This window comes from Plecotus auritus (assembly GCF_963455305.1).
Source record: "Plecotus auritus genome assembly, chromosome: 8".
In the NCBI taxonomy this organism is placed as follows: domain Eukaryota; kingdom Metazoa; phylum Chordata; class Mammalia; order Chiroptera; family Vespertilionidae; genus Plecotus; species Plecotus auritus.
In genome coordinates, this window is record NC_137782.1 from 109,331,665 (window position 1) to 109,346,077 (window position 14,413).

At 46.8% G+C, this 14,413-nt stretch overlaps 1 protein-coding gene across 7 annotated transcripts in view; it reads right to left on the bottom strand.

Moving 5' to 3' along the window:
• AFF3 (ALF transcription elongation factor 3) overlaps window positions 1–10,958 on the bottom strand; it is a 559,583-nt gene extending 548,625 nt beyond the window's left edge. For 5 of the 7 annotated variants that reach the window (XM_080683058.1, XM_080683056.1, XM_080683053.1 and 2 more), the window contains exons 1-2: window positions 10,884–10,951; window positions 10,641–10,748 (exon numbers count right to left, since the gene is read on the bottom strand). In XM_080683058.1, the coding sequence (XP_080539184.1) occupies window positions 10,641–10,693 (53 nt within the window). In that variant the 5' untranslated portion in view covers window positions 10,694–10,748; window positions 10,884–10,951. Of the gene's footprint in view, window positions 1–10,640; window positions 10,749–10,883 lie in introns of all 7 variants that reach the window. The other 2 variants (XM_080683054.1, XM_080683052.1) reach the window with 2 other exon arrangements.
• Window positions 10,959–14,413: the final 3,455 nt, after the last annotated feature.

Genomic DNA, 14,413 nt, shown 5'->3' on the forward strand with positions numbered 1-14,413 from the left:
ATACAATTAGGTAACATATTGGATTATGATGTATAAGGCAATATTATGGCCACTGGAAGCACAAGTGAGAAGTACTGCCCCAAAAAATGGGCTAAAAACTACTGCAAGTACTTCCTCTGTGGGTCACCTGTGTCCCACGGCTGCAAGCTTTAAATCAGTCACCAGTGTTCCTGAAAAGCCAGCTATTTTCAAATATGAAATAGTCGCAATTGTTTAAACCAAGTCTGGCTTTCTCTTATTAGCAACAGTCTTCTCTGCCCATCTCAGAGAATGGAAGTGTGTGTATGATGTGATGTGTGTGTGCACGCGTGCGCACGCCCATGCACACACACAAACCCTCATTAAGAAGATAAAGTAAATAAACTTCCTGCCAATCTCACAGCACATTCAAAGTCAATTGTGCTGTATTTGCTCACATAATCAGTCCTGTCTGCACATGTTTTTCTAATGGAATAAGATTGAAAATTAAACATGAGACTGCAGCTCAGTCTGACCATCTGATGGACTTAAGGCACTGTGGTAGGGCTGAGGAGAGGGTGCCTGGCAGGCCGGGGATGGAAGGTCCCATCTGAGGCGCCTGACACTTGCCATTGGTCCCACTTGGAGCTGAGTTGTGATTTCCCCTAGGACAGGAGGAAAGTTGCAATTTGCTGCTATGGCCACAGGGTCGTGCAGTAATTCTGCAAGTAGCTGCCCCCACACATACACCAATGTCACGACCCCACCTCCCCCTCTTTCCCCACCTTCAGTTCCCTCCCAAAGGAGAATGGCTGGGAGAGAATGCAGACATTTGGCCTGAGTTCTGGGCACCTACAGGAGTTATGGTGAGACTCCCGACAAATCAAGAAGTGTCTGTAAGGCTATCCGTTACTCGGCATTCCCACCTGACACAGAAGGAAGCAGCCTTTGAAGGACTGACAAGAACTGCAAAGCTGTAAAAGTGATTAGCCTATTTATCACAAACTTTGTTCATTTAGGTTTTTGTTTCCTGCTGTATCCCCGCTAGGATACAATTAACCACCCCCTCACTCATCAGAAATATCAGAAAGATGCCCAAAAATAAATGCTGCATCTAAATGTAACTCCTGGCATTATGGAATTATAATGTTATTATACAAAGCCGCCCCAAAATAAAGAGGAAAAATAAAGTATTTTGAAAGATCTTCTTTTCAAAGGCATTTATATCCCTTTAGTTCTTGCTACTCAAAGTTAGGTCTGTGGACCAGCAGTATTACCTGGGAGCTGATCAGAAATGCAGAATCAGAGCCCTGCCCTGGACCTATTAAATCAGAACCAATATGTTATTGAGATCCCTAAGCTACCTGATGCACAGTAATGTTTGGGAGGCACTAGTGAATACCATACTGACCTACATACTCAAACCAGTTTTCTACACCCTGGGTCTCTTCTTCCTCATAATATACTTTAGAGAAAAACAGATATATTTTGAAATTTGAAAACAAAAAACAGGTTCTTTCCCAGAACTGATGATGATCCACTAGAGTAAAGCCCTTTTCTAGCTAAACTGCCAGGTAACTAATTAACATTTCAGTGAACAATGACAGAAAATCTGTTCTGTCACTTCATAACTCAGGTAAACAGTACAGGTGTGACAAGAAAAACTTAAGTAAGACAGACTCACGTTATAGCACTCCAGAGGATTTTTGAAAACCAATTTTCTGTCCATAAAAAGGAAAACAATTTTTCAGCATCAAGGTAAGCGCATAACTCTAAACTGAGTTGCTATGATAGTGTGGTCGCCAAATTACAGACATTGTGTTTACCTCAGCCAACAGTGAGCCTGCTGGGCAGAAATTCCATGAAGAAGTTTGAGTACCCTCTGCCTTTCTCCACATGTGCATGGAGATATTGCAAAGAGGAAGAGACACAAGTACACACAATGAATGACTTCTGCACTCTTTGATTCGGCAACCCTAGGACTGGAACGGCTGTAGAATTTTGAAAGTGGGAGGACTCTCAGAGATAACTGCTGCTGGTCCACTTACCCAGGAATCTCTTTCCAAAAGTACCTGGCAGGAGGTCTACAGCCTCCTAGAGACAGCTAACTGTCACCTCTAAACCCAAGGGTGTCACCTCCCTTTTAGCTACTGTCACACCCACTGATCCTCCTTGTGCCCTTGAGCAACCCAACGCCTTCAATCAGTCTGAGGGCGCCTCCCCTGTCCCCAGGTGTTAAGTTTCCATAGACTCACCCCATTTAGTTTCTTGGATGGTGTGGCATCCTCCTACCCTGGTAGAACTGTATTTTGTTTCTATTGAAACTGAATTATGATTAGCCTGACATAATTTAATGAGACCCACAGTGCCAAATGAAGTCATTTGATGTAATGGGTAGTAATTCAATACATTCTCGGTGAAACATCAAAGATTATGTAATGGTTAATATATCTACATATGTTAGTAGTACGACCATAAGCAAGGGCATATTTGTCTGCTAGACTATGATGTGCAATGAAGGAAAACCACCAATGTCTCCTTAAAAGCATCCCCGGATCCCACTGCCAGGGAGAGAAAGAACTCCACCAGATGGATGACCCGACCCAACGTGGCCTTTCTGTATCTTTCCTTGTTTATGATAAAGAGGTGTTTTTTAGTGAAGCAAAGGGTATAAAAGAACTAACTACATTTGGCCTTCGCAAAGCAATTGACACTTTTATTACTTAACATCACAACCCTATGAGGTAGGCCAGCATAAGTGCTGTCATTTTAAAAGTGATTAAACCAAGACTGAGAATAGGAAATGAGAAAAATCGTGAGCTGCCCAGGGCCAAAAAGAAAGCAAGGTTGGAGCCAGTTGAATTCAGAAACCTCAATTAAATTCCCAAACAAAAGGGAACAGGCAACACTGAATATAAGTTGTATGGATTTCACTTTGACATAAAACAAGGAAACATTATGTTAGCCTTAAATGATATTAAAATTGTCTTTTATGGCCTTGATTTTGCCACTTAGGCTTTATTCCCAAATAAAGAGAATTTAAACAGGCAAACCGTAGGTTACAAACTCCATTTACACACACACAAAATTTTGCATTCCATTTTAAGAGATTAAGTTTTTTTTGCTAATTTGACTGTTACTGTAATTAAGAGTACGCCAAAGGGCCTTGGTTCAAGTTGCTAAACCTAAAGTGTCATTGATTTGACCCTCTCTAGTTCCAAGGGACATTCTCCCAAAATAGATTCTTAGCATTTTATAAACCTCGTACATTTTCACAAGAGAGAATCTGGAACACAGGAAGGAGTCATTTCCCCACGCAACACTCATCCTTAGCATCATCAAAAGGCATTTGGTTAAAACCCATCTGTATATCCAACGCACAGTCTCCCTGTTATCCTGGCAGCCCTCACCGTTCCCGCCCCCCACCCCCCGCCCTGCTCCCACGAACCTGGCTTGCTCCAAAACATACCACCTTTGGCACTGAGTGGATACAGCACTCGGCTCCTTGACCCCAGCACTTCACTGCTTCCCATCCACATATCCCTGCCTCCTCCATGCTGGCCACCAGCCCCTTCAAGGCTGCAGCCCACAGGCCCTAAGCCTGGAAGCCATTCTTCTCGGATATACACAGGGATGGGCAAAACTAGGTTTACAATTGTGAGTCCATGAAACACAGCATTTATTCTTGTACTTGATGCCTGGTGCACGAAATTGTGCTCAGATATAGTCCCTAAGCCTAGCCTCCAATCAGGGCCATCTTCCCCGGCTGCCAGCAGCCGGCCCCGCCCCCCACTGCCACCCACCCCAGTTTCACGTTCACCATCAGCGGCGATCGGAGCCTATGGGGGAGGGACCAAGAGGTCGACCATTCAGCCAACTCGCCATTCCCGCCCCCCACCACCACCCACCCCAATTCCCCATTCCCCATCTGGCAATGGGAGCCTGATGGCCAGGGGAAGGACTGAGAGGTCAGCCGTTCTCGCCCGCTCACCAGCCCCACCCCTGCCGCCAGTTGCCCTCTCTGTGTGGGACGACTGGTGGGGCAGGGGCCTTGGCCTGGTGCCACCCACATCCCCCGCCACCAAACACGGGTCCCCATTCACCATTAGCGATCGGAGCCTGCAGGCCAGGGAAAGGGACCAAAAGGTGGTCAGTGCACCTCACAGTGACTAGTCGAGCAGTCGTTCTGGTTGTTCTGCCATTATGGTCCCTGGGCTTTTATTATATAGGATTATGTATTTTCCCATATGAACAACTTCTGCCCACTTCCTGTATTCACGCTGCACATACTGAGATCCTTTCCTGAGCCCTGAGGCAGCGGGAGAGCCCCTCTGGGGGGGCTCTCAGTCAATTAGAGTGCCGCAGCCAATCACACCGCCACTTCTAGCCAATGGGAGCTGCCAACTGCAGGGGTCTAAACCAGCGATTTTTCACTTGTGTGCCATAAGAATGTTTAAAACATGCAATACCTGACTATTTAGTCAGGGGCACTGACCTCTTTCCCCTGATGGTCAAATAAAAGAATGACAACACCCAACACAATACAGCTGTCTGATGTGAATGAATCAAAATTATACCTATTTTTTTGACAGATTCGCAAAAAATACACTGAGTGGCCAGATTATTATGATCTCTGAACACATAATAATCTGGCCACTCAGTATATGTATATTAGAGGCCTGGTGCATGAATTTGTGCGTGGGTGGGGTCTGGCCAGCCTGGCCAGGGGGAGGGGACATGGGTGGTTGGCTGGCCTGCCTGCTGGTCGAACTCCTGGTCAAGGGGACAATTTGAATATTAGCCTTTTATTAAATAGGATATACATTGAGTGGCCAAATTATTATGTGTTCAGAGATCATAATAATCTGGCCACTCAATGTATATATTTTGGTGTGCCACGGAATTTTAGTATTTTGTGTGCTATGAGTTGAAAAAGGTTGAAAATCACTGCTCTAGACCACTCGCTGTAGAACTAAGGCTGGACTCAGCTCACCCAAAAGAAGGTGGTGGTCCCACCACCGGGCGGGCACCGCCACTTCTGCTCTTTGTGTCCTGGTGAGCTGTTGTGACCTCTAAGGGCTGACAAAGGAATGGGGCAGGCCTTGAAATACTTGCTTCACTGGGGCTGGAGGAGTAGAGGCACCAAGAGCAGGGTCTGGAGCAGTTTTCTAACACTAGGAAGTGCCAGGGAAGCCAGGCTAAGGAAGCCTGGAAGAAGCCAGGGCCTCGGCACATACGTCCGCTAGCAGTTGACTTGAGAGAACCTAGTGTGTCAGTAGACACCACGGGGAGGCATCATTTGAAGACACAGTTGTTAGTGCTCTGCTCTGCCCCCTCTCCCTGCAGGAGCGCAGTGCATCCCCACCCTGCTTCTGGTAATAACTTTACCTCCACCCTCATTTGGTCCTATTCCTAGTCAAAGTCTTCTCTCCAAAGGACTTTCCTCCCTTTAATTTTCTCCTTCTGAACTTCTACACCTCCAGCATCTATGTCAAATGCCAGTTAACCATGAAGGTCTCACTCTCTCAAGGGGATGTGGCCTCATCTCCTTGAAATGGGCAAAGTCAGCTTTTGCAGATATTTATACGTATGGCTACTCTCCTACAAGTTCCCAGAAAACTCTCTTTCTTTTGCATCCCCTACAGTGGGGTTTGAGGGGGGGGGGGGTTGTTGTTATTTTGTTTGAAACCCATGAATGGGAAATTTTTTAAAAAGAAAAGGAATAGAATAGAAATTGTCAGTGCATCATACATAGTACCAGTAAGTATAGCTTCATGACACTTTATTTCAGTTATTTGTTTGTATGTTCATGAATATAGTGGGTTGTGATGTTAAATGTATTTGTTACGGTAAGTGATGGTCTGAAACATTTGCAAGCCATTGCTCTAGAGTACCTATCCTATGCCTAATACTCCATGAATGCTTATTATATTGAACAAATTTATGAGTATAAAATATCCATTAATTATAACTTCAAAGATTCAAATTTGAAAGAATATAAAGTATAATGCCTATCTGGACAAAAGTAAATAGATTCTGGCCTATGTGAAGCTATTGGGGACGGGAGTGTAGTGTAGAGGAATCGGAATATTTACTATTATACTTCGATAGACTTTCTCCCCAATAACTAAACTGTATTTATATTTAACGAAGATTAAATCCAATTTTGACCAAGCTCACTTTGGAAAACTTTTCTCATTCACTGAAAGTAACTCATGATGACAAAGTTCTGCATCTTTAAAATACTTGGTGTATAGGTAATTCCACCATGGTTCATGAAAGGATCTTTCAGATACATCATGAAAGCCTTTGTTCAAGCTCTTTCTTTGCCCAAGATGCCTCTATGTCCTGTCAATACCCCCACCCCCACCCTCCGTAAAAATTCCATTCATCTTCCAAGGCTTAGTTCAAAGGCCACCTTTTCCATGGAAGCCTTTTTTTTTTTTTAACTCAATTTTTTCTCTTTCCCTCCTCCACCTCCCACCCCAGTCCCAAGTGTGGTCTTTCTGTCTTCTGAATAAAAAATGTTCAAAACTTCCTTTTTCACCCTTCTCATTCCCCTGCTAGACAATTACGTATCAACCCACAGTTTATTCATCTTTGTATCCCCTACAGCAATCAGCACAAGGTCTTGTACTTAAAGAGATGATCAATAAATATTTGTTAAATGAGTAAAAGCAACAGTTAGCCTGTTATAAGGGACAGACGTTATTTTAAAGGCCCTGAGGAATGGCTTACATGCCCAGCTGATGAGAAGCTGGTGAAGAGCAGGGAGAAGGGAGGGAGTGGGGTGTGGGAGGCTGGGACCCTGCTCCTGTGGATATCTGCCCCTGAGAGCAATTGAATGACTGAATCCCAGACTCTTCAGGGGATGCAACTCCACAGATGTGGCACTGGTGAGAATGAGTGTATTCACCTTGTTCCACATTCTCCACTCCTGCTTCAAATCAGAAGTGGGAAACGGAATTAAAAGCGGAAATTTCTTCTCAACGTTAAGGTGTGGCTGAAATGAAACGCTGAAGCGGCTATCTGGAAGTCAAAAGACCTCCCTTGAAAAATAAGGGTAGTTGTTGCTGAGTGTGTGTGTGTGTGTGTGTGTTGGGGGGGGGGAGTGTGTAAGGAGGCAGAGGAGATGGGTCATGAATTATCAACTAATTGTCTATGTTGATTATATTCTATAGCACAGAGCTGTTCTCTTTATAATGACTATACAGACATCTGGGGACACTTTCTGTGACCACTAGACTAAACTATTGAAGATTCAAAACTACAGACATAACTAACAAACTGCAATTTGTTTTATTGGAAAATGATGCCTACCAATTAGAAAAAAAAAACTTAGGGATTAAAATACAATTCTCTTTTCCATTAACCAATACCTCTCCGAAGAAAAGTGTTTTTTCTAAAATGAATTAAAGAAAGAAGTTTTTAGTGATCTTTATTTTAAATTTATATATTTACATTACATTCTTATTAAATTTATATATATTTAAAATATACATAAGTTAATTCAAATAAGATAGGCATAATTTCCTAAATCTTGGTATTTCATTTTCAAATTTTTAGTTTTAGATCAGTATCATTTAGGGCTCTAACCTTCTCTTTCTTTCATATTTTAACAAAACCTTATTTTCAAGTCCATCAAAATTTTGTTTTGTAATTAATTTTAGAGCCTCATAAACTGGGAGACATCAGCAGTATTATAGAAAACGCATTTTAAATCAGAAAACTGAGCTTTGAAATTAATGCCTCGTCTGACTATAGGTCCTTGAGTTCTAGATATGTGATGTTGGACAAATTACCTGCTCTTCCCCACCCTCGTTTTCCCAAACTATAAAATGGGAATAATAATAGTATTTGCTTCCTAAGGTTGTTTGTTTTGAGGATTAAATGACATAAAAAACATGTAATGTATTTAGAACAGAGTTAAAACATGTAATTACTTAGAACAGTATCTGGTAAGTGGTAAGTGTTCACTAAATGTCCATTTGTTTTTATAGTCTCTTCACAGTTCAAACCTCCATTTCTATGTCTATAAAATGGGACTACTACAACTTGTCACCTCTAGGATTGTTATGATTCAAATAAGAAAACAATGCATATGAAAATGTCTGACATGCAGAAAATACACAAATGTTAGTTATTTTGAATATCCTATATAATAAAAGGGTAATATGCAAATCGACCTAACGGTGGAACAACCAGTCACTATGACACGCACTGACCACCAGGGGGCAGATGCTCAACGCAGGAGCTGCCCCTGGTGGTCAGTGCACTCCCACAGGGGGAGCGCTGCTCAGCCAGAAGCCAGGGTCATGGCTGGCAAGCGCAGTGGCGGGTAGCAAGAGCCTCTCCCACCTCTGCAGCAGCGCTAAGGATGTCCGACTGCCTGCTGAGGCCCAATCCCCTAAGCCTTCAGTTGGACATCCCCCCGAGGGCTCCCAGGCTGCAAGAGGGTGCAGGCTGGGCTGAGGGACACCCCCCCCACACAAGTGCATGAATCTCTTGCACCAGGCCTCTAGTCTATATGTAACCTTAAAAGTAAGTCATAAACTTAAAAACTTATAAGCTTAAAAGTAAACCATAAAATTTAATTAGAAAATACCATCCAAAAATGTATCCATGACTCAGAAAACATCTCTGTTAAAATGCATACTCAAGGAGTTTGATTTATCTTTATCAGAAACATAAAAGCTTGTGTAAAATGTAATGTCTACATCTGCAAACTAGAAAGACTCCCTCAGTCAAGTACTTTCATAAATGTACAGACTGTACACTTGCATAAGCCAAAGATAAATTAATGCATTGGTTAAATTTGACTGAATGTATAGCAACTTTAAAAAATGATTTTTTTTCACTTTATGTAAATTTCAAGTCAACTCAGCAGATATTTATTGTGTGATTGTGTTCCAGGTAACTCACCTGGAAACTAAGGCTGCAAGGGGAAATAGGCTGAGGCCCTGTGCTGAAAAAGCCCACAGATTATGGCTGACACTTCAAAATATTACTTGTAAAAATCATGAGGGGGCTTTGATTTGAATAAGCAAGCAGACAAGCAGCATTAAAAATATGCCAAAACAATGTCCCTCCCTACAACTGAAAAACTGCCTTTTAAAAGCAAAAGTCACATTTAAAGCACAGTTTCTTTCTAGAAACCTATTGAATTTGTGCCAGAAACTAACATTCCTAAATGTAAACCTGTAAAATAATAGGTATCTGTAAATGAAAGGCTGAAATAACCCTGGAGCAACAACACAGTAATTAGCAACTTTTATAGAGTAATATAACATGTTTCATATTCATTTTACACTGGCTCTTTGAAGTTCCCAATATTCCACAGTGTAATACATAAAAGTTTTATTACATCAGGGCCCATCCTCATGTATTTTATAAGACACTGTTCCACAATGCGCTAGCTTTGTGTCAAGTGTGTGACACCTGGCTTTAGAAAGATAAAAGTCACTAGAAACCTAAATCACTGAAAATATACATACATCCATATATCATCTCGACGATCTACAAATCATAAAGCAGTGGAGCTTTAAAACTGTACATTGCATATTCATGTGCACACCACTTGGAGTTGTAGACACATGTGAACTCTTTACGGAATTAAACCAAAAAAAAAAAAAAAAAAAAAAAGCTCAGCTCTACAATAAGCGACTACCCAGGGCAGAACAGAGTGCAGTTAATATGCTTGTTTCAGCAGATGTTCATTCCCGTAAATATTAAACAGAACACAAGTTCCTCCAGGAATAATATGCAGGCAGTAATTTTACCACCTGAATACGGCTGGTTGGAAACATTTAAAAGCGGGGGGGGGGGGGGGGGGGGGAGGAGGGCAGGGAGGGAGGGGGGTTAGCGGTAAGAAGGATGTTGAAACAGCCAATGAGGTTTTTAAAACACCAGCAACCGGAATTAAACTGCTTCTAGCGGCGATTTACCTACAGCAGTTCCTCAACGTGAGAACCGAGCACAGAACCTGGAGGCTCCCAGGCCGCCAGCGCCCGGCGCGGGCCGCGAGCCGGCGTGAGGGCTGCACGCGGCGCGGGTGGGTGGAGTGGGGAAGAGGAGCACTGTGCGAGGTGTGCAGAAAGGGCCCAAAGGAATTGTGAACCTCGAGGAAATGAGTCTCCCTGGGCCGAGGCCTCTGAATTCCCGCACGGAGAAACACTCGCCCCTGCCCTGGCGCTCACTTCTGTCTCGGGTGGGAGTGGGTGGGAGGGGCAGAGAGGACGAAGCCGCCAGGACCGGCGTCGGCGCCGGCACGCAGTGGCGGGAGCATCCTCTAAGGGCACTTCCCCACAGCCCAACTCCAGGGGGTAGCGGATGTGCACCCGAGAAGAGCGAGAGGACTCGGGGGAGGGAAGGGAGAGAGCAGGGCTCGGGGGTCGAAGGGTGGACCTAGCACTAGTGACACGTTCTACAAATCGGTTCTGTCTTTTCTCTCCATGGCTCCCCAGATCACCAGATCACCGGCCCCAAGGCTGGGGCGTGCGGCACCGGGAGGGGAGACTGGAAAGGGGGCACGGAGACGGGCAGGCGGCCGCGCGGCCGCCCGGGGAGGAGGGGGGTAGCGAGCGCCGGACCACCCCACCCCCAACGCGCAGCCCCCGGCCCAGGTGAGGTCGGGCCACGGCCCCCGTCGCTCCCGCCGCCCCGGCCGCCGGCGTGGGACTCACCACAGCGACTCGAGGTCCCATTCCTGGAGCAGGGCTAAGTCAAAGCTGTCCATGGTGGGAGGTGTCGGTGTCAGCGCCGCCGCCTCCGAGGCTCCGGCCGCCCGCGCGCTGCAACGAAAAGCGGAGCTCAAGGTGCATCCCAGCTGCGCCCGGGCCGCCGCCGCCCCCCGCACTCCCACCCGGTCGGGCTCCCCGCGCCCCCACCCCTGACGCGGGGCCGGCGGCGGCAGCGGCCACACTCACCCGCTCCCGGCTCGCGGCCGGCTCACTCAGGAGAGCGGCGAGCTCGCCGCGCCGCCGCCGCGCCCCTCCTCCTCCCCGCCCCGCGCCCGGCCCGCTGCCCCCGCCGCTCCGCGCGCCGCCTCTTTCTCCTCTGGGAGGCGCGTGTGCGCGAGCGAGGCCGAGGCGCGCACCCGGAGCCCCGAGCCGCGCCCGCCGCGCGCCCCTGCGCTCCCCGCGCCGCCCCTCGGGGTCCCGCGGCGCCCGCAGGCCGCGCAGCCCACCGCGCCTACGTGCCCCCGATTCGCGGCGGCTCCGGGGCGCCTGGGGCAGGGCGAGCGGGCGGGGGATGCTGAGAGGCCGCCGGTGCACCTCCCGCCGCCCGGCCGGCCGGCCCGCTCCTTCGGGCCCAGGATCACCGTGACCCCGCCGGGCACCCTGGCGGCGGGGACTGCAGACCTGGAGTCGCGGCCGGGAAATTTCCGACGCCCCAGGCCCGTGAGAGTTAACTGTGCCGCCTCCAGCAGCGCCGTAAACAAACCGTTTAAAATATCTGGAGTCAGTAAGTTAAAGGAAATAAAGGGGACCCGGGAGGCTAGTTCTCCTGTCCGGACCTGCAGCTCGGCCTGCAGTGGGGGTCTCACCATCCTCCAGCTGCCCAGTCCCTGGAAACCAAGCCCCCCTCCCCTCTTTTTATTTCTTACAGGGAAGGGGGCTGGCCTCTGGGAGTAGAATGCAAACTTCCTGCCCCGATTCCAGTCTGGAGAGTGGCGCATTGTCAGCTGGAAGATGATAGAGTGTCATTGTGGCTTCTAAAAATCAAGTCCTTACTATCCTTCCTGATTTTAAAGAACATTTACCCCTCCTGACTCTTATAGACATGCTGAGAAGCCTATGTCCAAATCTGTTTCCCTCAAACCGGAACCCTACTGAGCCCCCACCCTCCTGTCCTTGGACACAGCTCTGGTAACCTCGCTCAGGATTCCAGAGGTTTCCTGGAGAGAGAGGTACTGAGCAGTGTAGTGAGGGCCCACCACTTGCACCAAACCCCCACTCCTGCTGGGGGAGGCCTTTCTGGTACTCTTCCCCTTTGTTCTTTCTCAGTGAGAAGAACCACTGACTGGGGACCGGGAAATATAGACCTTTGGGTAGAAGGCACAGGATGCCTCCAGGGTCAAGCCTGAGAGTCACCCTCTCACCTCCCTGACCTGTGAATGAGGATTAACAAACCAAGGCTGGTGAACATGCAGAGGAAGAAAAGACCAATGAGAATTCCTTCCTATTTGGAGTTGGATTACAAAATGCCCTTTCCTTCCCCCAGCTCAAAGTAGTCTTTCCTTTATTAGATCCGTAACTAATGTGCAAAATGTAAAACAATAAATTAAGGCAGAGTCAATGTCCACATAGTTTGAGAAAACGGAGTTGTTATTTTACAAGCTGACAACGCGGGTCCCTAATAAGCCTCCCTCATTAGGCAAAGGTAGTACCAAGGCTAAGAGAGAACAAAGAGACTGAACAAGCACAGGTGAGAAGAGCTGTCTTCCCAAATCCCAGTCCGCAGTGTATTTGGAGAGGGAAAAAAATCTGTCTTCCTAATATCTCCTTAGCAGACGCCTTTGCTGGAAATGTTTGCTCTGGCAAAAGTGAGCCGCCTGAGCCATCCAGACAGCATTCCCAGGAACAAAAGGTGCGGGTGGAGGGTGGAAGGGAGAAGGGAACAGCCCCTTTGGAAGAACTGCAAGTTCCACAGTCTGGACAAGGAATGCATCCTGTCCCTGTGCTGGGGGCTGCAGCGGGGAAGCTTCCAGAAAGCAGACCTCCCACCCTCACAGAGATCTGGCCCTCCCTCCCTTCCTAGCACATCTGTTTATACAAAGGAGGGCTGCTGAAGGACAAACAGAACATGTTTGTTGGGAGTCCCATCCAAGGCTTGAAACTCAAGATACAGATTTGCCTTCACCATGGAGGCTGGAGATGACCCCAGGAAGGGAAAGAGAAAGCTCTGGGGTGTGTGGAGCCAGTGTGTACCTTTACCGTAACAGGCCTCTCCCCTAAAGCCAAATCTCCAAAGGAAGATTTATATGTGAATTTAAGCACGGCGCTTCCTGTTAATACACGAGTGTACTTGAACCTCAAGCAGTTTCACTGGGTGTTTAAATTTTTTTCATCAGAAACAGTTCCTATTTTCTGCTTGGGGCCTCTAGCCAGCATGAATACTTTTATTTCCAGGGGATAGAATGTCCAGGTGGAAAACAGCACCTTTTGAAGAAACCCTAATAATAGTTGTAGATACCATTTTTACTAAGGCGTCATGGAAATACTAGTAAGCGTAAATGTATAGCATTTACAAGTACAATGTAGAACAATAAGAGCCTTAGTAGGGAGATCTTTGTTGTATTATTATTTATCTGGTTTATTAAGATAGTCCCATTATTCTTCAGCCCTTATACCTATACCAAAACAAGCATTTAATTTAGTTGTCAAATTTTAAATCCTTAATACAAAGCAAAAAGGGGCTTGGACTTCCTGGAATTAGAATGCCAGAACTAAAAGGGAAACATTTTTGTCAAGAAGTAAGAGACTACCTAAATTAAAAATAAAAATAAAAACTGATGTTTCCTATGAAGTCGATGTAGCATCTGTGCACGCTAATGACCTTGAGGCTTGAGGGACCTTTCTCCGGAGACAGATCCCGAATTTCCACAGATGCTGAATGGCACCGCGCAGTTCCTGAGAGCCGTGGGGGAAGCAGCTCAGGGAGGGGAGCTGTTGGGCTTTCCAGGTCAGGTCTGTTTCGGGGAAATCTATGAAGAAAGGGACTCAGGAATGAATCCTTCTCAGTCTGGGGCAGCATGCAAGTGCCCTTAGCAAGAGCTCCACTCACACCCCCCAAGCCTGAAGTGGAACCCTCCTCAGTGGACCCAGAAGCAAATCTGTGGCAGCCAACTAAGACTCGCTTTGGTTAAGAATGTGTGGCTTCATTAACTCAGCCCTGACTGAAGACATGGCTACAACTCAGAGGTCGCCTTTGTGACTAAGTGGGGATTTTCCTTTTATAATCTCTATTCCCCTAGAAAAAGATGCTTGGCTGGAAACCAGCTGTGCAGGTGGTCTTGCTGGAAGGGATGGGAGCCTCTGCTCCCTCTCTTCCTCCCCCTGCAGGGCTCCTCATTGCACCTTCTCTCCAGCCCAGCCAGGCTGCAGACCCACAGGCAGCCTTTCTTTTTCCAGGGGCTTCTTGGGTGTTCCTCACTGTATCTAAGGATGGCAGAACAAGCCCTGGAGGCTTTCTGCTTGCAAATTACATGCTAATTTGTGGAGCCCAGGATTGCTGGGTTTTAATCCACCTAGGCATTCTAGCGTCTTCAGGCCTTTGTCTCTCCACTGCTGTCTCAAAGTGGTTCTAGCCTGGGATCGAGGTGCTTTTCTGTTTCCATTTTTTTTCATCATTCACCAGGTCCCAAGCAGATGGTGTGGCTGTGCAGGCTGTCATCACTCCTCCTATGTTTCCATGGAAACATGGGGCATAGGGACCATCTCTGCCTTGGGTTCTC